The sequence below is a fragment of the Octopus sinensis genome, linkage group LG4 (assembly GCF_006345805.1).
Source record: "Octopus sinensis linkage group LG4, ASM634580v1, whole genome shotgun sequence".
NCBI lineage: Eukaryota > Metazoa > Mollusca > Cephalopoda > Octopoda > Octopodidae > Octopus > Octopus sinensis.
This window is the reverse complement of record NC_043000.1, coordinates 83,053,570-83,075,261: the sequence shown is the minus strand read 5'-3', so window position 1 is coordinate 83,075,261 and position 21,692 is coordinate 83,053,570. Positions and strand designations below refer to the sequence as shown.

General features: G+C 36.9%; 1 protein-coding gene across 1 annotated transcript in view; it reads left to right on the top strand.

Moving 5' to 3' along the window:
- LOC115210519 (cilia- and flagella-associated protein 54-like) overlaps positions 1-21,692 on the top strand; it is a 229,776-nt gene that overhangs the window by 123,550 nt on the left and 84,534 nt on the right. The window contains exons 31-35 of the mRNA XM_036502203.1: positions 4,077-4,118; positions 11,219-11,269; positions 12,032-12,136; positions 16,710-16,804; positions 19,313-19,416. Coding sequence (XP_036358096.1) covers positions 4,077-4,118; positions 11,219-11,269; positions 12,032-12,136; positions 16,710-16,804; positions 19,313-19,416 — 397 coding nt within the window. The remainder of the gene's footprint in view (positions 1-4,076; positions 4,119-11,218; positions 11,270-12,031; positions 12,137-16,709; positions 16,805-19,312; positions 19,417-21,692) is intronic.

Below are 21,692 nucleotides of genomic sequence, written 5' to 3'. Positions count from 1 at the left end.
GGTGATGATGCCCCATCATATGACCTTGTAAAACGCTAGCATCGTGAATTCAAACATGGTCGGAACTCTGTGGAAACAGCTCCCAGATCTGGTCGCCCCCTTCTGCCATTGATGAGGCATCTGTCCGTCAAGTTGAGGCTGCCATTTTGGAAGATCGATGCATAATTATTCGCGAAATAGCCCATGAGGTCAAGATTAGTAACGGGTCTGTGGAAACTATCATTCATGACCATTTGCATATGCAAAAGGTGTCTGCCAGATGGATTCCCAGGTTGCTCACGCCTTTCCAGAAGCAAGAACGCGTCGAGTGCTCGAGGGTGAATTTGGAGATGTGCCAAGAAGATGAGTCAAAATTTTTCAAAAGACTGATTACACAAGATGAAACCTGGGTCCATCACGATGATCCAGAGACCAAAGCCCAGTCAATGCAGTGGAAGCACCATGACTCACCTCCTCCAAAGAAGGCAAGGGTGCAGCCCTCCGCTGGCAAGGTCATGCTCACAGTCTTCTGGGACCAGGACGGAGTAGTGATGACAGATTTCTTGACAAAGGGTACCACGATTGCAGGAGCTTATTATGCTTCACTTTTGAGGAAATTAAGAGAAGTTATCAAAATCAAGAGGTGGGGTAAGATCAGCAAAGGCATCCTCCTCCTACAGGACAATGCTCCGTCCACAACTCGCTTGTCGCCAGATCAGAAGCACAGGCGTATGGCTATGAACTCCTCCCATCCCCCCTACTTTCCTGACCTTGCACCCTCTGATTTTCACCTCTTCCCAATCATGAAGTTGTTTTTGAAAGGAAAGCGTTTCCCAGATGATGCAGCCTTGATTTCTGAAGTCACGTTGAGGTTGGAGGACCAAGCTGGGTTCTTCTACAAAAACGGTCTCCAGAGCCGCATCAAATGATAGGAGAAATGCGTAACTCTGGGTGGTTCCTATGTAGAAAAAGACTAATAACTGTGCCAAGTTTCGTTGCTCTACTGCTATGGGAAGTGGGTCAGGGGCATTACTTATTGAACGCCCCTCGTAATATGAATCATGCTGAATGGATAGGGACAGTCAACAAAAGATCAAGACAAAATGAAAATGTTGAAGAAGGAAATTGTCTTCCAGAAGCCAAGCCATGAAATCAAACAACAAGAAAAGAAGAGTGGAAAGTTGAAGAAAGACCATCATTTGAATATAGCATCATTTGAATATAGCAAAAACACAACTTATGAATCTGATCCAGTTGACTTTATTGGTAGAAGTGGTCAGGTTATGTTTCTCAGTCCAAAAATCAGACTGAAACCATCTTGATGAAATTATGCCTTACCAATAGGAAGTTATATCAATATTGATAACAGAGGGTAAGATGGCAAGCTAGTAGAATCATTAGCATGCCAGGCAGAATGCTTAGTAGCATTTCATACATCCTTACGTTCTGAGTTCAAATTCTGCTGAGATTGACTTTGTCTTTCATCTTTTTGAGGTTGATAAATTAAGTACCAGTTGAACACAGGAGTCGATGTAATTGACTTAGCCTCTTCCCCTGAAATTGCTACCCTTGTGTCAAATTTTGAAACCAATATCAATGACAGAGGGTAAAGAATCTTGAAATTACCCATGAACAGCACCTGAGTGTGATGCATTTCAATGTTTATCTAAAAAATAGTGAAAAGGTTTAATTTACTTAGGAAAATACCTATAACTGCATCCAGCGAAGACCTATTCCAAGTTCACAGTGCTCTTTCAAGTATGTTAAATTGATCAATTTGCCCAAGCTCTTCTATACTGCAATCTTCCAAGATATTACATTTGGTAGGACCAAAGAAAATGGAGGTTTATTCATACCTAGGTATCTGGTTGTTTGATCAAGTGATACTCTCAGATGCATTGACACAATCTACCCAAATAAGTTTATTTTTAATGAGCCTTTTGTTTAATTGTTTCAACATATGAAAGTTCCTACATCTTTAGAATTTCTGGAAATTGAGAATGGAACACAGTTCAGTACCATTAGAAAAGTATGCCTACAGTTGAGGCTTTTGAGAGATGTTCGAAATCTGAATGCTATTTAATATTCTATTAATTTTTTTTTTGTTTTGTTTTCTGGGGTATCTCAATTTTCATTATGTTTTATTTGATATGAATAGATCCCAGTGGGAAACAGTATTCTTGCTATGACCATACAAAGGCAGAGAAAAGGGGATGATGACACTCATATCTCTGGACCAGAAAGTTCTGAGGATCTAGAAACTCATCTTGCAAGCCATATTGACTTTATAGTTGATGTGGTTGCTTCAGCTGAGGTTGTCACAGTTCCTCCTAAATCTCTTATATTGTTGGTTATTGTCATTGGTTCTTGTGAAGAAAGAGAGCATGGCTATTTGAAAACATTCTCTTTTCCAAAGTGCATGAATTCAAATTTTCCCTAATTTAGCAGCATGTTGTTTTCGTTTGTTCACCCATTGGCTTACAGCATGTAGATTAGGCTGGAGAAGTTTTATTTGATCTTCTTCTCCATTAATAATTTTTTGAAGCTTGAGTCATTTGTGAATATTTTTATTTCACTGAGCTTGATGACATTTGATATGTGTCTGTATAGCCTATGAAGAGAAGCGGGCCTACTGCAGTTCCTTGGGAGACACCACTGGTAACTTTTGCTGGGTTTGAGTGGGTTCCATTGAATATAGGCTGTTGGATTCTGCTCACCAAGAAATACTTGAACCAGTGCAGCAGTTTTCTACAGATTTCAATGTAGGGCAATTTTAACAGTAGGAAATTGTGGTTGACTCTGTCAAAGGTTTTGATGAAGTCAAGAAATATAATGTCAGAGTTTGAGTCCTCAATCAAAACTTTAAAACCTTTTAGTGTTCAAACTGGCCATATCTGACCAAAATATTCTGCCTCTTTTATGTTCAAACTGGACAGATCCAACATTTCACACCTGCCTTACAATGTCATAGTAAAAATAAACAATCATATCACTGAAATCTCAAAGCTATGAGGTAATGTATGATTAATTCAAGACAATGTGAATAAAAAAGCATTAGATTTGCCAGAGAAATCTGAATACTAAAGGGTTAAGGATGTCATCAAATTAATGCAGAAGCTGTTTAAGGTAGTCAGTCTCTGTCGCAACAAAAATCATGTTGGTTGTAATTTAGGAGACTGTTACTCACCAGGAAGCCAGTTGTTCTTGATTTCACCATCCTTTCAAATACTTTCAAATACTTTAAGAGAGGCGAGTGACTTTGGGCCTGCTTCCATTTTGAAAACTGGAATGACAAATTGTGATAAATGTTTGAGCATTATTACTAAGAGTAGTTGACAGCTTCTATTTCTAAGGGAGCATAATTAATAAAAGAAGTGGTTGCTCTGAAAGTTTAGTAGCTAGGGTAAGAACAAACTGGAAAAAGTTCAAGTGCTTATTATCTTTGCAAGCAACAAAGGTTTTCTCACTCAAAGTTATAGATTGTATGAAACTTGTATTCAACCTCAATGATGAATGGTAGTGAGTGAGACACGGGCCTTGAGTGCAGAAGACTTGCTGAGACTACATCAAACAGTCCGTGCCCAATACACTCTACCTTCCCTTATCTGTACATTCTTCATCTCCTTCTCTCTCTCTCTCTCTCTCTCTCTCTCTCTCTCTCTCTCTCTCTCTCTCCAATCTGGACCTCTTTGTTTTGTCCCTCTTATGTCCTGTCCACTTCTACCCTCCCATTCCCACCCCAATAATTCTACCTATACCATCTGTCTCTTAAAAAACGGTGTTGAAACATATTGTGTATTGTAGAAATATAACCAATTTATTGGGCATAAATTTATCATCAAAATCTTATGTGGACCCCCAAGGGCCATATAGACTCTTGTTGAGAATCACTGCTTTAAGTAATGTTTATACATACATACATACATACATATATATATATATATATATATATATATATATATATATATATATATATATATGTATAAACACCTCTTCATAAAAACAAATTTATAAATTTGATTTTAAGACATTTTCATGATAATTGGAGAAAAATATTCTAAATTTAAATTATTTGGTTTATGTTATTTATATTTCAGGGTGGAAAATCGAAGCCGAAAGAAAAGAAGCCACAAACTAAAGTAAGATTGATGTTTGCTTTAATTTTTTTTTCTTTATATTCTAGTAAGAAAAAATCTTTTACAGTTACAACACCTCCTTTGTACAAGAAGTTAGTTTGTTGATTTATAGTTCATATTTTATATGATCCATTGCATGATAAGTATGTATGGAATAGATTCTGAAGTGGCTGGTTGGTTCCTCTGTCATTTACTTCTTGTGTTTCTTTTTAAAGGATTCAAAATTATGAATACTTTGACTGACTTCTATTTAAAAAGAAAAAAATACCAAAATGTTTGGTTTGAGCTACGCTATCTTTTATTTTTTTAAAATTTTCCAGTCATTGGACTGTGGCCATGCTGGAGCACTACTTTGATCAGTTTATTTTAGTCGAACAAATCTATTCCAGAACTTATTTTTCTAAAACAAGGTACATATTCTACCAGTCTCTTTTGCTGAAATAAGTTATGGAGACATAAACAAACCAACAATGATTGTTAAGCACATAGATACATACATATATAAACACACACACACACACACAAGATCTAAAATAAGGATGGAGAATTGTACATGTATACAAGATATTCTCTTTAAATCTCTGTCCAATATGTGTTTCAACTGTGTAGGTATCCTAGGTTGTGGTATCCAGTAGCATCCTGTTGTTTCAGTCGCATTATGACTTCATCCAAGTTGAAGGTGTTACTATTACAGGTCATTGAAGCAAACTGAAGTATAAGGGATTTTGATGGTCTTATTCTATGTATATCTTTGGTGGAGGATACATGTGTTTAGCAAAGGTAGTTGAGAAATACAATATGGTTGTAAAGATTATTATGATTTAACCCTAGAGTGACACTAATGTTTTAAAGGGTTATCTCGAAAGAGTTTAGTAGTCATGAAAGTGCAAACTAGGTCAAAGTGTGCTTGCTCATTGGCTGCAAACGATATAGACAGATAGAACTTCCAGGACAAATAGATACGTTAAGATTGGCTATGTTAGTAAGAAATTACATAGGAGATGCAAAAATTTATTTCTAGTAACCAGGGAAAGGGGTTCATATTATGTTAGTTACAATATAACTATAGTACAGCTATAAATATAGTCTAGTTGATGACCCTGAGCAGTCGTCCCATGCCACAGTGGTGAACCCAAGTTAGAACATGCATCTACGGCCATTTTCCTTCACCACGTGCAGTTTTCTCCTAATGGCAATGTCAAGATGTATCTGTGTGTTCGTCACACATGAACTTTTTCTTTTCAGACTGTATAAACTCTTCTTCATAGACTTTTCATCTTTTTGTTTGCATTTTTTTTTCTCTGTTTTGCTCCATTTATTTCAGTATGTTGCATTTATTTGCTATGTTATGTTTGTACATGCCTATATTGTTATATTTCATTTATTCACACGCATTCACTCAACATAATGACACATTACACAACATATAACATATGTGGGTTATTCTAACTGAAAATTTTTCTCAAGCCTTTTCTCATCCGGCAAAAGCTGTTTTGCATGTTATGACATGCGTTTTCTTCACTGGTTTGTAGGATGCACACACCACCTCTTATCAATGCATTTTTCTTGGCTTCACATAGCATTCCTTGCATTTTTTCATGCATTTTCTTCTTTTAGTGCCTGATCAACACCAAATTTCTTGCATGTTGGAACTTCTTTCTTTTGCCACTATCTTCATGACCTGACTTGCTTTGCTAGTATTTTGTATTGCCTCTCCTGTGAGATTTTTGCCCAGCTTCTATTAGTTACTGTCACTTTTCTAGCACCTACTGCCTTTGCCACTGCAAATGACTCTCTGTTTTGCAGGCAAATTCTTAGCTGTGCTCATTCTCACAGCAGCCAATATTCTTCTCTCATGTAACTTGATTTTTTGTATTCCCATGATTTCCACTTAGCTAGATGTAAGTTAACCATGCTTGCACATCAAGTTTTGCTGACTACATGACCTTGTTCATCTCTCTTTGGGCTTTAGACTCCCATAAGACCAACTCAGAGGTCAGGCAGTATTACGAAAGTTCTTTCATACTCTTTTGCATTACTCATTTGAAGCACAGTGCTCTCACACTTATTTCATTATCCATCTTTCCATGCTACATTTCTTTCGTTTGTATTGTTCATTTGTATCATTTATTTTGCCTACCAGTTTATTCTTTGAGGGTGGCTCTGTAGCATGTCTGCATTAGCTTAAGTTAAAACATGCATTTTTGGATCTTAGGGTAGGTTCAAACGACACTGTTGGTTTACAGCTCTACTCAGTCTGTGATTGGCTGAATTAACAAGCTCCTTCGGACAGGTATTCTCTGCTATACCCGATTGTCACTTATATAGTGTAGCCTGCTGCCATGTTTGATGGAGTTCCTTTCAGTTCCTGGTCTTGTTTTTCTAAAGGACTCCTGGCATGTAGTTTTGTTCTATCACATTAAAGCAGACCTTATTCTTCATCCACATGCACTGACAGAATAGACCAAACTCAATGTCGTTATCTCAAGCTATCTAGAAACACTTCTATCAAGTCTTCTTTTTATATATACAAAGCATAACTAATGTCTTCACACGTTCCTTCATAGACATTTCACACAAACACTGCACATCTCTATACAGAACTCTATGCAAGGCAATTCATGTGTAACTCACTACTACAATTAAAACTTTTAATCTTAAAGTGAGTTGTTATTGTATATCATCACCGTTGAATGAATACTGTTAACGATGTCTGTCTGTTGCACATGACTATCAACAACTCCGTTGCCGATATCGTCATCTTCAACCAGCATGGAGTCAACCTAACGTGAGAACAACTTCTGTCAAACTAATAACTAATGAACTATGTTAAGGTGGTGGTATTCCACTAACCGTTACACTGGTGACCTTCAGCGAACCATTATCACATACAGCAAACCATACTTTGCTAGATCCTAATAAATATTTTTACTAAGTATTTTAGTAAATATTTTATGTAGGAAATATTAAGCATGGAAAGGAATTAGTAGCTGTTGAAGTCCAGACTAGGTCAAGAAAAGAATCACCCACAAACCAAGAACTTTAATGATAAATATATATATTATGAGGAATTAATAAATTTATGAATTGAAGATCAAGAAATAATTGAGTAAAGGTATGGGAGGAAGGGTAAAAATTACTACTAGATTATTAAAGGATAACTGCACTAAATCTCGTTTTTAGATTTGGTTTGCAAGATTCTTTATATGAGTGTGTGTGTGGAAGCATATTCTGTTGTGTCTGGGGAGGGTCATTTTCTTTTTGGGCCTTATAACGTAGTAAATCTACAAACTTTGCTCAGGTAAATTTTGAAGAGTCTCTTATGTAAGTAATGTCTTAATAAAAATTTTTATTGGGGAAACATTTGAACACTATTTTGAGATAATGCAAGCATTCTAGAGCTAATTCTTGACTATTATTCAATAATTTGTGTTTAGAGGTAAAGATGTGGAAAATTTCTTCCAAACATGAATTTCATTTTCTATTCCTAGTTATATAAGGTAACACCCTACGTATTATTTGCCATTTAGTATCAAATTTTGTGTTTTTATCTTTTAAGGACCATATAAATCCTACTAAAGCTGATGCTATACATACAAGGGTTGGCTGAAAAGTTCATAGGCTGACCAAATGAGGTTTATTTTTCATCATACACCCCTTGTGGTCCACACATTGGTGTTGCAGCACTTGGATCCCATTGGTGAAGAAGCTTTCATCCTGTTGCTCAAGAAAGCCATCAACAGCAGCTATAACATAATCATCCCTGCAATACTGGTTCCCAACCAAATGTTTTCTCATATTGGAGAACAGAGGATAGTCAGATGAGGCCAAATCAAGAGTATAGGGAGGCTGATCAACCAGTTCAAAGCCACAGTCATGCTCAGCAGCCATTGAAACCAAGGACTTGTGTGCAGGATCATTGCCCTGATGAAACACGACCCCTTCCATCAGTTTTCATGGGTATTTGGTCTTGATAGCCCTTTGTAACTGCCTCAGCAAGTTGGCACAGTACTCTCCATTGATGGTGTGACCCTTTTCAAGATAGTCAATAAACACAATGCCTTTTGCATCACAAAAAACTGAGGCCATTGCCTTCCCTGTAGATGAAAAGACCTTGGCCTTCTTTGGAGCAGGTGAGGAGGGGTGTTTCCATTGCATGGATTGTCTCATTGTCTCTGACTCAAAGTGATGAACCCAAAGCTCATCCTGGGTTAGGAAATGTTCAAAGAAACCAACTAAATCTGTTACAAACAATGTCAGATTTTCCCATGATATGATCAGCCATGTACTTTTGATCAGGTCTCAGAAGACATGGCACCCACCCAACAGAAACCTTCATTAGGCCAAGTTCCTTATGCAGAATATTCTTAACTCTCTCACAAGATATACTAATGCCATTGGCTATTTGATTTATAGTCAATTGCCTGTCATCTGTCACCATGTGATGAACACATGCAATATTTTCCTCAGTTGTGACAGTTGCAGGATGTCCAGACCTTAGGTCATCTTAATGACTCTCCCTGCTCCTCCTAAATTCAGCTGCCCACTTTTGCGTTGTTGATAAAGCTGGACCATCTTCCTCTAATATAACAACTATGTTGGCATGAACGTTGTTGAGTGCTATACCACAATGCTAAATTTTGTTGATTTTCAAGAGAAGCCTCTACTAGTCACTTTTGAAATCTTTGAAGAATCAGATGTCAGTTTAGGTGGAAAGAAACAATACAATTGTTAATAAGAAACATTGAAATTAATGGATGTAAGATTTTGAAGCTTCAGCAATACTCCTTCATATTCAGGCTATTAACTTTTTAATACACAAATAAATAAGTCAACATTTTAATATCCTAAACTTGATGAACCGACTAATGTGCTTCTCCATTTTCTTATTTGCTATATATATATATATATATATATATATATATATATATGTTATATTTCAGGATGGTCATTTTCCTTTTGTCAAATAAACACACACTGTATATTCAGTCTTCACTCATTTATTTCTGTTCTTATTTTTATCTTATGTCCATTGTCTGGAAATCTTTTGTCACATATCTATGACCTCTTCAATGACCTTTTCTGTCCAAATGTATTCTCCCACTCTGCTTGGTCCATTCACCACTTAATCCATTCTCTGCTTAGTACATGTCTTTATTTGGCAAAAAAAAAAAAAATGACCACCCCAAAATATAACAATATCTGTTTCAACACACAGTTTCACATCAGGAATCTTGCAACACATATTCATAAATGTGTATGTGTATATATATATATATATATATATATATATATATATATATATATCATCATCATCATCATCTAACGTGTGTGGTTGGACAGTTTGACTGAGGTCTGGAGAGCCAGTGGCAGCAACAGGCTCCAATCTGATCTGGTAATGTGTCTACAGCTGGATGCCCTTCCTAATGCCAACCACTCCGAGAGTGTAGTGGGTGCTTTTTACATTCCATTGGTACAGGAGCCAGTCAGGTGGGCCTGGCATTGATCACATCCAGTAACTACTTTTTACATGCTACTGGCGTGGGGGCCAGTCAAGGGGTATGGGCATCGGCCAGGCTTGGTTGGTGCTTTTTACATGCCACTGGCACCAGAGCCAGTCATGGGGTACTGTCATCAGCCATGTTTGGATGGTGCTTTTTACATGCCACCAGCACAGGAGCCAGTCAGGCAAACCTAGCATCAACCACATTTGGATGGTGCTTTTTACATGCCACCGGCACAGAGGCCAGTCAAGTGGTCCTAGTGTCAATCATGTTTGGATAGTGCCTTTTATGTGCCTCCAGGATGGGAACCAGTCAGTGGGTACTGGCATTTGCCACGTTTGGATGGTGCCTTTTACATACCACTGGCATGGGAGCCACAGCTATGATATTGGTTTTACTTGACTTAACAGGTCTTCTCAAGCATATCATATAGCACAATGCATCAGGAATACTCTTAACTAGGCCGGATATGCGTGGCTGTGATCTCACTTTAGTTGCTGGGTCTTCTCAATCACAGCATATCTCCAAAGGTCTCGGTCTCCTGTCATTGCCTTTATGAGGCCCAATTATCAATGGTCATGCTTCACCACCTCATCCCATGTCTTCCTGAGTCTACCTCATATATATATATGATGATGATGATGATGATGATGAAGACACATGGCTTGGTAGTTAGGGTATTTGGCCCACAGTTATAAGGTCATGACTTCAATTCCTGGTGGCACATGTGTCCTTGAACAAGACACTTTATTTCACATTGCTCCTGTCCAGTCAGCTGGTAAGAATGAGTTGTCCCTGTAATTCAAAGGTCCGGTCATGTCCCATTCTGTGTCATGCTGAATCTCTTGAGAACTATGTTAAGGTTACATGTGTCTGTGTAGTACTCAGCCACTTGCATGTTAATTTCAGGAGCGAGCTGTTCTGTTGATCAGATCAACTGGAGCACATATTATAACCAACAGAGTGCCAGTTGTGTATGTACACACACACACACACACAGTAAACTAGCTCTTTAAGAAAATTTCTATTAGAAATGAAAGCAGTGTTTATGCTGAGAAGTAATGTTTATTGCCACATAAATGTGAGTGTTCTATAAAAACAGACAATACTACTATTTTAACTCCAGGAGGATGCCTCCTTCAGCTGGTTATTCAACATACTTCACACTCAATATATATTGTAAGTGGGGAGAGTACTCCCTACTAATCTAGCACTGAGACCACCTGATAATGTGATTTCAACCTCATTTTGATAATCTTCAGTGATAGGTACTCAACTGCTTGACATTGCAGCAGTTCACTCCAGCTTGCAATATATAGAAAAACAGTGCCACACATCCACTAGGTTTGCAGTTAGCAAGATTTTGCAGCTCCAGCATCACTGGGTTTGCAATTAGCAAACGATATGAACTTTCACATCACATCTTCATTTCAAGATCTTCCTTCCATTTTTGCAGACCTTGCAACAAATGAGAGAAAAATATTGCATGAGCACTGCACTGCCCTAAGAGATTTTTTTTATAAAATGTCCCCTTATGTTCCATTGTACATTACAAACTTCACTTTCAGTAAAATTATTTTGTTTCTTTTGTTATTTTAGAAGCGAATTTTTGCAAATGACCCACCTGATGTTGAAGCTGTCAAATTGAAGGTAAGTTTAAAAAAATATATACACTGCTTTTTCTTCATCTCTCATCATTTTGGAGTTGTTCCATTAGGTATCTGATACTGATGAGAGTGTAAATAACATGAAATGCATATATCTGTTCATAAGGAGCATTCTGAATGGCTTTGGTGTTTTTCACTTTTTGTTTAAAGTGTGAATTTTTCTTCTTGACAAATTGCAGTGAAAATAGCCATTTTGCAGGTGAAATATGTTACAAACGTATTTGAACTGATCTAAAAGTTTATTTGTTTTTCCACTTTGTAAAGCTTTCTTAAGGATAAATGGAGACTGAACTTCACTCTGATCTGCACAGATGCATAAAGATATGTGTAAAGGTTAGAACATGCAAATCTAGAATTCATTATTTACAAGTGTATATTTAACATTAAATGCCATGCAAAAATTTCTTAGATTTTTTTTCAAGATAATCTTTTCTATTTATTGAGTATTATTAAAATTATGAAAGTGGGGAGCTGGCAGAATCATTAGCATACCAGACAAAATTCTTAGCAACATTTCTTCTGGCTGTATGTTCTGAGTTCATTGCTGAGGTCTACTTTGCCTTTCATCTTTTAAGAGTCAAAAACATAAGTACCATTTGAACACTGGGGTTGATGTATTTGACCTATCCCTCTCCTCCAAAATTTCAGGCCTTGAGCCTATAGTAGAAAGAATTATTAATATTATAAACTTTAATATATTTGTGTGGTAGTTTATCAACTTGTATGTTTTATTGTTTATCTCCAGGCCTTATCGGTTCTCACTAAATTTGTACCTAAATGTGTCAAGAACTATCTGAATAGAAAGCATACCAGACAAGTCCTGGAAAAAGAACTACCATATAAATGTCAGGTGAGCAACATCATCATGATCATCATCATCATCATCACCACCACCACTATCATCATCATCATCATCATTTAATGTCTGTCTTCCATGCTGACATAGGTTGGATGGTTTGACAGGATCCAACAACCTAGAGGACCTTGAAATCCAATGTCAATTTTGACATGGTTTCTATAGATGGATGTCTTTTCTAACACCAACCCCTTTACAGAGTGTTATCTGGGTGCTTTTTTTGTGGCACTGACCACAAGTGAAGTAACTTGCAAGACAAAGAAAAAGACCCCTCGACTGAGTGAGATTGTTGTTGAGAGGGAGGTGGCTTTATGCCAGATGTTGAGAAGTTAAAGTATGACTGAGGGACAGGCACAGGAGATACATGGCTGCATAACATTATTCAAGGGTGAGTGGGAATAGCTGGGAAGAAGACAGTGATGGTAGGATGACGATCTCATAAAACATTGTGCCATAGAGTTATTTCCAATGAATTTCTTTTCAGTTAGTAAATTTGTAGCAAGTTAGATCACCCTTATCAGTGTAGTTATGGTAGTGAATTATATTGTCAAATTCTTGGATTGCTTTACATTTACCACACACACACTCTTACACACAAGACTACAAAGTAAAACTGATTGATTAACTGAATGATTAATCAAAAACATTGGTCAGTTAATTGGTTAACCAATTGAGGAATAATAAAGAGGTGAAATAGAACTAGTGAATGTGTTTTGTATTGGCATAATAACCTTGCTAAGATACAATAAAAACTGTTTCAACACACAGATTCACATCAAGAATCTTACAATCCAAATACACCAATAAAACTTATTCAAAATGGAATTTTAAAAGAAGCAAGCCTCAATGAAATGTTGGAAAGAATGAACAAATAATAAAAGATGTCAGATCAGTGACTGAAGAGTCAGAAGTTTTAATTCTTATGGTTCACTGAGCAATAAGCAGTGTCTTTGAGACAATTGTATGGTTGTTAAGGATCATGATTAAATCTGAAGTTGGTAATAACAATGAATTTGTTGCAAGTGAAATTATTCCAGCTCAGCAGGGAGTGTGTAGCTGCAATGATCTTGCTGGTCTCAGAGGGCCATGGGCACAGCAATTCTTTCAGAACAAGCCAATAAGAATGAAAAGAGAAAAGTACTGGAAACTAAAGATTTAAATATGCTGTGAATGTAGCTTTTCTGTGTTAGTTTTTAATAAACTTTATTAACATGTCATCATTGTTATTTCACTCCAGGTCAGCTCTGATTGTGAAAGCTTATGATCAAAAGTATTCTTGCTATAACTATTTTGCCTTTTCTCATTCTGTGTGTGTGTGTGTGTGTGTGCCTGTGTAGACAAAGAGAGGTAATTATGCAGATAAACAAATTAGATATATCAAATATATTAAATATGTTAGTTTATGTATGAAATACTAATATGTATATATGTATGCATGCAAAATGAGAGAAAGCAAAAAGTGGAGACTTTCAGATGATAAATTTTTAATTATAAATATGAGTGGCTGAATGGTATGTAGCTTGCTTACCAACCACATGGTTCCGGTTTCAGTCCCACTGCGTGGCATCTTGGGCAAGTGTTTTCTACTATAGCCTCGAGCCGACCAAAGCCTTGTGAGTGGATTTGGTAGACGGAAACTGAAAGAAGCCCGTCGTATATATGTATGTATATATATATATATATATATTATATATATATATATATGTATGTGTGTGTGTGTGTGTGTGTTTGTGTGTGTTTGTCCCCCCAACATCACTTGACAACCAATGCTGGTGCGTTTATGTTCCCGTCACTTAGTGGTTCAGCAAAGGAGACCGATAGAGTAAGTACTAGGCTTACAAAGAATAAGTCCTGGGGTTGATTTGCTCGACTAAAGGCGGTGCTCCAGGATGGCCACAGTCAAATGACTGAAACAAATAAAAGAGTAAAGAGATATCTATATTAATCTGTATACACACAGCCACACACTTACAGGCATGACTTGGCACAAGAACTGTTATGTGGTTGAGAAGTTTGCTTCCAAACCAAATTGTTTCAGGTTCAGTCCCACTACATGGCACCTTAGACATGTGTCTTCTACTATATTCCCAGATGAACAGAATCCTTGTGAGTGGATTTTGATGGACATAAAACTAAGAGAGGCTCATTGTATGTATGTAAGTGTGTGTGTGTGTTGTGTGTGTGTGTGTGTGTGTTTGAACCACATGGTTCTGGGTTCAGTCCCATTGCATGGCACCTTGGACAAGTATCTTCTACTATAGCCACAGGCCAACCAAAGTCTTGTGAATGGATTTGGTAGACAGAAACTGAAAGAAGCCCATCTTATACACAAACACACACACACACACACATACATATTTATGTATATATCTATGTGTATGTGTCTTCATGCCTGTGTTTGTTCCACATCACCACTTGATAGCTAGTGTTGATGTGATTATGTCCCCATAACTTAATGGTTCGGCAAAAGATACTGATAGAATAAGTACTAGGCTTTAAAAAATATAATAAGTCCTGGGGTCGATTTGTTCAACTAAAACTCTTCAAGGCAGTTCCCCCGAATGGCTGCAGTCAAGTGACTGAAACAAGTAAAAGAGATATTTACAGGCCTACAATATGATATTAGAATAGATAACCCAATACATGTTGAAGAGCTTATTCATTTAACTGAAGCCAAAAATTCACTCTCTTAACTCTGAGCCTCACTTGATGAATTATTGCTAAATAGATTGTCAAGATCATGAAACTGGGAGTTAGTAAGTATGTATGGGTAAGAAGCCTGCTTCACAACCATGTGGTCTTGGGTTTATCTCCACTGTGTGGAACCTTGGTTAAGTATCTTCTACTACAGCCTCAAGCTGACCAAAGCTTTGTGGATGAATTTGCCAGATGGAAACTGTAATGAGACCAGTTATTCATAGGAAATAACTCAATACACAGGAATCCCACTTAGAACTTTCCCTCAGAAAGCAGCCCCCACAATGACAGGAAACTATGCACACTAGCCAACTACCTGTTCTATAACACAGCCAGGTGCCTGTGCACTACATAATATATAAAATACAATGCTCTAAATGCATCATCTTTGGAAACATATTGTGAAGTATGTGAACACCAACAAGTTCATAGCTTCCACTGCCTTGGTCACAGAATGCAATGTAGGGAATCTATGAATTATTGAAGTGGTCCTAATTAAACAGCACAAACTGACAATACACAAGAATTGGCCAAATGACTAATTTAACCAGAACATTGCTATTACTGCTGCTAACACCAGCAGCAGCAGCAGTAGCAGCAGCAGCACCACCATCACCACCACTACTAACAACACATCTGTCTCTGCTGTAACTTATACCAGCTTTAACAACTACAGTGGTTCTAACTTGACTTAATGCTGCTCTTCTGCTACTACTACTATGACATTTGTTGAGGATGAGATTTGGCCAGTTTGCTCTCTTCAGTTTTTAACTGATGTGAAGAAATATTAAATGAAAGTTTAAAATTTTCTCTGATCATTCTCTGCATATCATACATTCTTCTCTGAGGATCTGGTTGGGATGATGGCTCGTGTTGGTTGGCCACATGGTCATGGTTGATAAGGAGGTTTCTTGCTGAGATGAAGACTGACTGGTACAATGCTGAGAGGGTTACCACAGAGGACCAAAGTAAATACCAACAGTTTCTACCATTGATGAAGCAATGATAACTCAAACAATACCACCTCCTCACAGTCTTTATTGAGAGTTATTTACTTTTTACTTGCTGAGTCTGGAGGAACTGGCATTGCCTAAGACCTTTGTAAGTTTTCCAAGACTGGTGATTTTGATGTTGTTAATGTTCCATTTAAATTGTTGCAATTCAACAGATGCAGGAAGGACATGAACAGGGACAAGATTCCAGTCGGTCAATGTTCTGGGGAGAAAGGGCTGGGAAAAGCAGTTAGTGTCAGCCCAGGGAGGAGTGGACACAACAGAAGTAATTAGAGGTTGAGAGATAATTGGATCAGGTGTGCTTAAATGGAGGAGGTACAAGACCAGCCAACTCTAAGGAACAAACACTATTATAGTAGTGACAGAAAAGACAGAGAGAAGAGACAGTTTGCCTGTGAGCATGAGGCTAGAGTATGTGTGTTAGTGATTTATTGTCAATCAGTTGAGTGACCCTTCTCTGGATACAGTTTTGGATGTCTGTCTGCATAGCAGCTGTTCTATCTCAGATGTGGACCTCCCTTGAGCTTTGTCAGCAACTATTGGAGACTGACATATTTTCTGGACCTGAAGAATTAGTCTTTGCTACTCACACTCACATCTGCAGGATCAATTTCACCATTCATAGAGGGCCTGTTGCCAACTTCCTTTTGACTAAAATCATAAAATGAAAATCTTATATCTCTGCTCAGAGCAAACAACACTATTCTAGTACTCATGTTCTATAGAAACAGATGTGAATGAATAGAATTGAACGTGGCTATAATATATTTCCTCTTTTCACGCATTTTTGGTTTTTTATTTACCTTTACTTTTGTGTAATAAATTACCTAATTAACATAATGCTCTATGATTTTCAGCTCAACATGTTGCAAGCTATTGCACTATTTAATTCCTTATTGGATAAGTATGAACAATATCTAAGAATTCAAACCAATGTGACAACTGAAAACTTGTAAGTACCAGCTAAAATATAAAACATTGCAATTATGAAATTCTTTTGATCAAATCATTGCTGTCTGCTTTATTTACTCTGGACAGATAAAAGGCAAACACAGAGTTGGCAATATCTTAACCCAGAATAAACATTTCATTGAAAACTACATATTTTGAGCTGATGCTTACTTGTGTCAACCACCTCTACTTTAATAAATATTAATTACAAATATAAACTGCACAATTAATTGTTAAAAGTCAATTAATATGTGCAGAACAGATCTTAAGAAATCATAAACAATAACAAGAAAGTATTATCAAGAAATAATTATCTAGTACTTCTGTTCTCTTAACAATAACAAATATTGATTTCTTACAATGATATATGGGTAAGTTTCCCAAAGAAGAGCTGAATTTGATTTATTTGACTACAATATATCAATAATAATATTGGTATTTAGTTTATTGATTCTGGGCAACTGAAAATTCAAAATCAAACCATTTGGTAGTTTTGATTTTAAATATGAAACAAAACTAAGTCCTGAAATGCATTAAATCCATTTTTCCAGTATTTTGGCTAACCTGCCAGATACAGATTAATAATTAATAATTATATAAAATAGGATTTGAATATATATTAATAATGTTTAAACAACTGAAGATTTTTGTTTCTATATAACATTGATAGTTAATCTTTGTTTTAAAATAATAATGACCATGCAAATGTTTCCTAATTGAATATAACCTAGTTATATACAATTTATTTATTCATGTTTTAAAGCATCTTATGTAATTATTTTGTACTCTTATGGTTAAATCTACACTTCATGATAATTAACTTATGTGAAGAAGCTAATATAAGTTATGAACATATAGAGCTGACTGAAAAAATCAAACATTGAAGCTCAAGGAGATCCAACTGGATTAGAATAGCTGGCCTTTACTTGATTAAAGTTTATAACTGCAAAATATTTTTAATATTAGTTTATATGAAAGCTGGTGAGCTGGCAGAATTATTAGCATTCCAGACACAATGCTATGTGGCATTTCATCCATCTTTATATTGTGGGTTCTGTGGTGTTAGTGGTGGTATGGGCTGTGATGAGCTATGTGGTGTTGGTGGAGGGGATTGCAGATGAAGTAGACAGAAATGAAGACTTCAGGGGCCTGTGGGACAGCCATGCGTGGGCAGGAAGCACGTGTGGTCAGTTCGAGCAGAAATGGCAGCAGGGCAGCATATCGGCTAAGTGGAAATGGGGTGGTGGAAAGGCATCATTGTACCATCAAGACCATGGCAGAGAGGGGCCACATTTCACCAATCGAGGCCGTATTTTGGTACAATATGTCGCCCAGGTCAGGACAGGCTGAGGTGTTGGTGCCACACAGGGCAATATTCAGGTATGAGTGGAGGCATCTGTGTACTGCATCAATGCAACCCGGGGCAGAAGAAGAGCATGCCTTTGTGCAGGTCAGGGAAGAAGTTTGGGTAAAACCCCCAAACGCACAATGGGGAGAGGGAAGAATAACCTCCATCAATTCGAAGAACAACGTCTCTGTTGATGGTATGCCATGCCACATTTTTGATGTACGGAAGATTGTCCATGCTTCAGAGGATGGAACCAGCAGCAGTGGGCAAGAAGATGAAGACAGCAACAGTAGGCAAGAATTTGAAGACAGCATCAGTAGACAAGATGATGAAACCAGCAGCAGTATGCCAGGAACTCAGGCCAGTCCCAGGGTCGCACGGCAATCACAGAGGGAGTGGAACCCTCCTCCCTGGTTGGCTGATTATGAAACCAGTTAAGGTGTGAGTTCAGGAGCGAGGAGTGAGTGGGAAAGCTAGTTGAATGATCTGTAGATCAGGATGGGCGTGTGGTGTTATGGGCTGTGATGAGCTATGTGGTTCTGGTGGAGGTGATTGTAGATGAGGTAGATGGAAGTGAAGACTGCAGGGGCTTGTGGGACAGCCATGGGGCATGCATTGGCAGGAAGCACATGTAGTCAGTTCAAGCAGAAATGGCAGCAGGCAAGGATGTGTTTATTTCTTGACAGTGATTGCTCATCCTGCCTAGGTCAACAGGTAAGGTCTTTGTATTTCTTTCTCCTGTTTGCTTTTTCTATTGTCCTTTTCCTCCATCACACTACAGGTTCAAATTCAGCTGAGCTTGACTTCATCTTTCATCTCTTTAGGATTGATAAAATAAGTACCAATTGAGCATTGGGGTTGATGTAATTGATTGTCCCCTCCTGCCATAATTTCAGGCCTTGTCTGATAATAGAAAAACCTGTTAGTTTATATGTTGTTTAGTGTGTTACATCATTTTTTTAGTTTTTCTTAAACAGAAATTCTACTCACAAATAGATATAAATTAGTGGTTTGCTTGTATTTTCTTGATTGACTGGCTAAAGAAAATGTTGTTTATACTTGGAATCTAAATGCTTTATAAATTTTGAAGTAAAACATTGATTTTGAATCAATTGTAATGAATATTCATACATTATTTTTTCCTTATTTGCAAATTTTTAGTGGCAAAAGTTTTGATTACGAGTGGATTTCGTTTGAAAACAGTGGCCTCTTCCTCAATTATACAATGATAAATAAAACGACAGATACGATAGTATTGAAACAAGGTACATTTTTATTATTCAAGCTAAGATAATGTATTTTAATTTCAACTAGATAAATTTTGTTTTGATCACTTTCATTATTCTATGCTAATATATTCCTGTATGTTTACTAAGCTATTTGATCTCTAATACTTTAGCAAGTCATGATAATTCTGCATTTTGCAGGAGAGTTGCAAATAGAAAAAAGCATGCATAGAGTTGCCTCCCATATTTGCTGAGGTGAAGCTAATGTTCATTGTCAAATAGTTTGGGTTTTTTTCTCTTTAACTGCATATGTAATCATAATTTGGCATTTTTAATGTTTAAAGCTCATACTTTCTGACATTTTCTTTTATTCTCTTACTGGTTTCAGCCACTCAAGACTTTTGTTGCTTTCTCATTTTAAATATTTATTAAAGTATGGTACCTATTGCATCAATTTCTAATCCACCAAATGGCTATGTTGTATTTTATGTGTGAAAAGAAACAACTTGAGACACCATTTTACATTGCAATAGAAAAACAGACATACTCACACCAATGTGATGGTGTGGTTAAGAAGCATAGTTCCCAAGACCACAATTTTTTTGCCCAGTAATTGGTTCTTTTCAATTGTTATCATCATTCATTTGGGAAAGTTTCTTCTGCTCTTGCCTGTGGAGAACAAAAGCTTTGTGAGTGGATTTGATAGGTGGAAACTCAAAAAAGTCTGCTCTGTGTGTGTGTTGTGTGTGTGTGTGTGTGTGTGTGTGTGTGTGTGTGTACACACGCTTGTTTTGACATCATGTGGTGGTTTAAATGAACTGAGCATCATGCAAGTAAGATTTTCCTTCTGTGAAAAACATGTCTAGCCACGAGGAAATATTAGCATACTTCAAAACTGTTGAGGGTTGGTGACAGGAAGGGTATCCAGCTGTAAAAAATCTGCCTCAGCAAATTCTGTCTGTCCCTTGCCAGTATGAAAATGTAAAAAGTGGAAGTTAATATGGTACATAAACAACAGATTAATAATGAAAAGTCAGGTAGGTTCCATCAAGTGAATATATGGTAATATGTGCCAGAATGGAAATGCCCAATTTTAAAATATTTTCATTTCACAAACAATGAACAAACAATGAACAACAATAAATAAACAAACAAGAATAATTCATTATGAAATATAAGCCTTATCTGAACATTTGACAAACAATTTCTATGAATAGTGATATAAAGAACACTAGCATACAATGATGGGCATTTTAGACACACATACATGCATGCATATGTTCATATTCTAGTTGAAGATATGCAATATATCATTGGTGAATGTAAATATGGTCTACATAAATAAATGGTTTGTGTGTGTCATTGCATGTCTTGTATACGCTATTAAATTTCTATACTTATCTGAATACCATTCTATCTTAAGCTAAATGGTAATGCTAAGCATTTAAATAATTATTTACTAAACATTCCTTGCCTTGTAATCTGGTACCCTCATTCTTTTTCCATCCACAACACTTTGACCTCCATACTCATCTATCTATCTGATTCTCATTGCTGTATCTGCCCATCAATCTCTGATACCATCTTTCACCATCCACCTACAATACTTTTACTTCTTTATATATTTTAATTGCTATTGGATCTGATTCTTACTACTATACCTGTCTGTCAGTGTCCTTTGGGCAGTATTGCTTAAAAACCTACTTTTCTCATTTGCCTTTGAAGAACTTATAGAGTGGAAACTGGTTGAAATGTGATATAGAATATTTAATATACCTAAATGAAATACAACATCTGTTGCCTTGTATTTCATCAAAAAAAGATTTTGGCAATCGTTTAAACTTTGCGGTACATTTTCATCCATTATATTTTCATGATCATTACCATCCTCATTGTTTAATGTCTGTTTTCTATACTTGCATGGTTTGGATGGTTCAACAGGAACCAATGACTCAGAAGGCTGTGCTGGGCTTCAGTGTCTGTTTTGTCATGGTTTCTGCAGACAGATACCGTTCCTAACACCAACCACTTTACAGGGTGTACTGGGACAGAAACAGGTATCTTGCTGAAGAGGAGATACATGATTTCCCAACTGGAAAGAGAGAGAGAGAGAGAGAGAGAGAGAGAGAGAGAGAGAGAGAGAGAGAGAGAGAGAGAGATGGTGAGCATGCACCCTCAATGTACAAGATGAATATAAAAAAGAGAATAGTGGTAGAGGAACAGAAAGGGTGAGTGGATGGCTAGAGAAGTTTTCAAGAGTGTGAAAGGAGTGTGAAAGATAGTTACAAATGGGAGATTGAGGCCCTTCTGGTTTA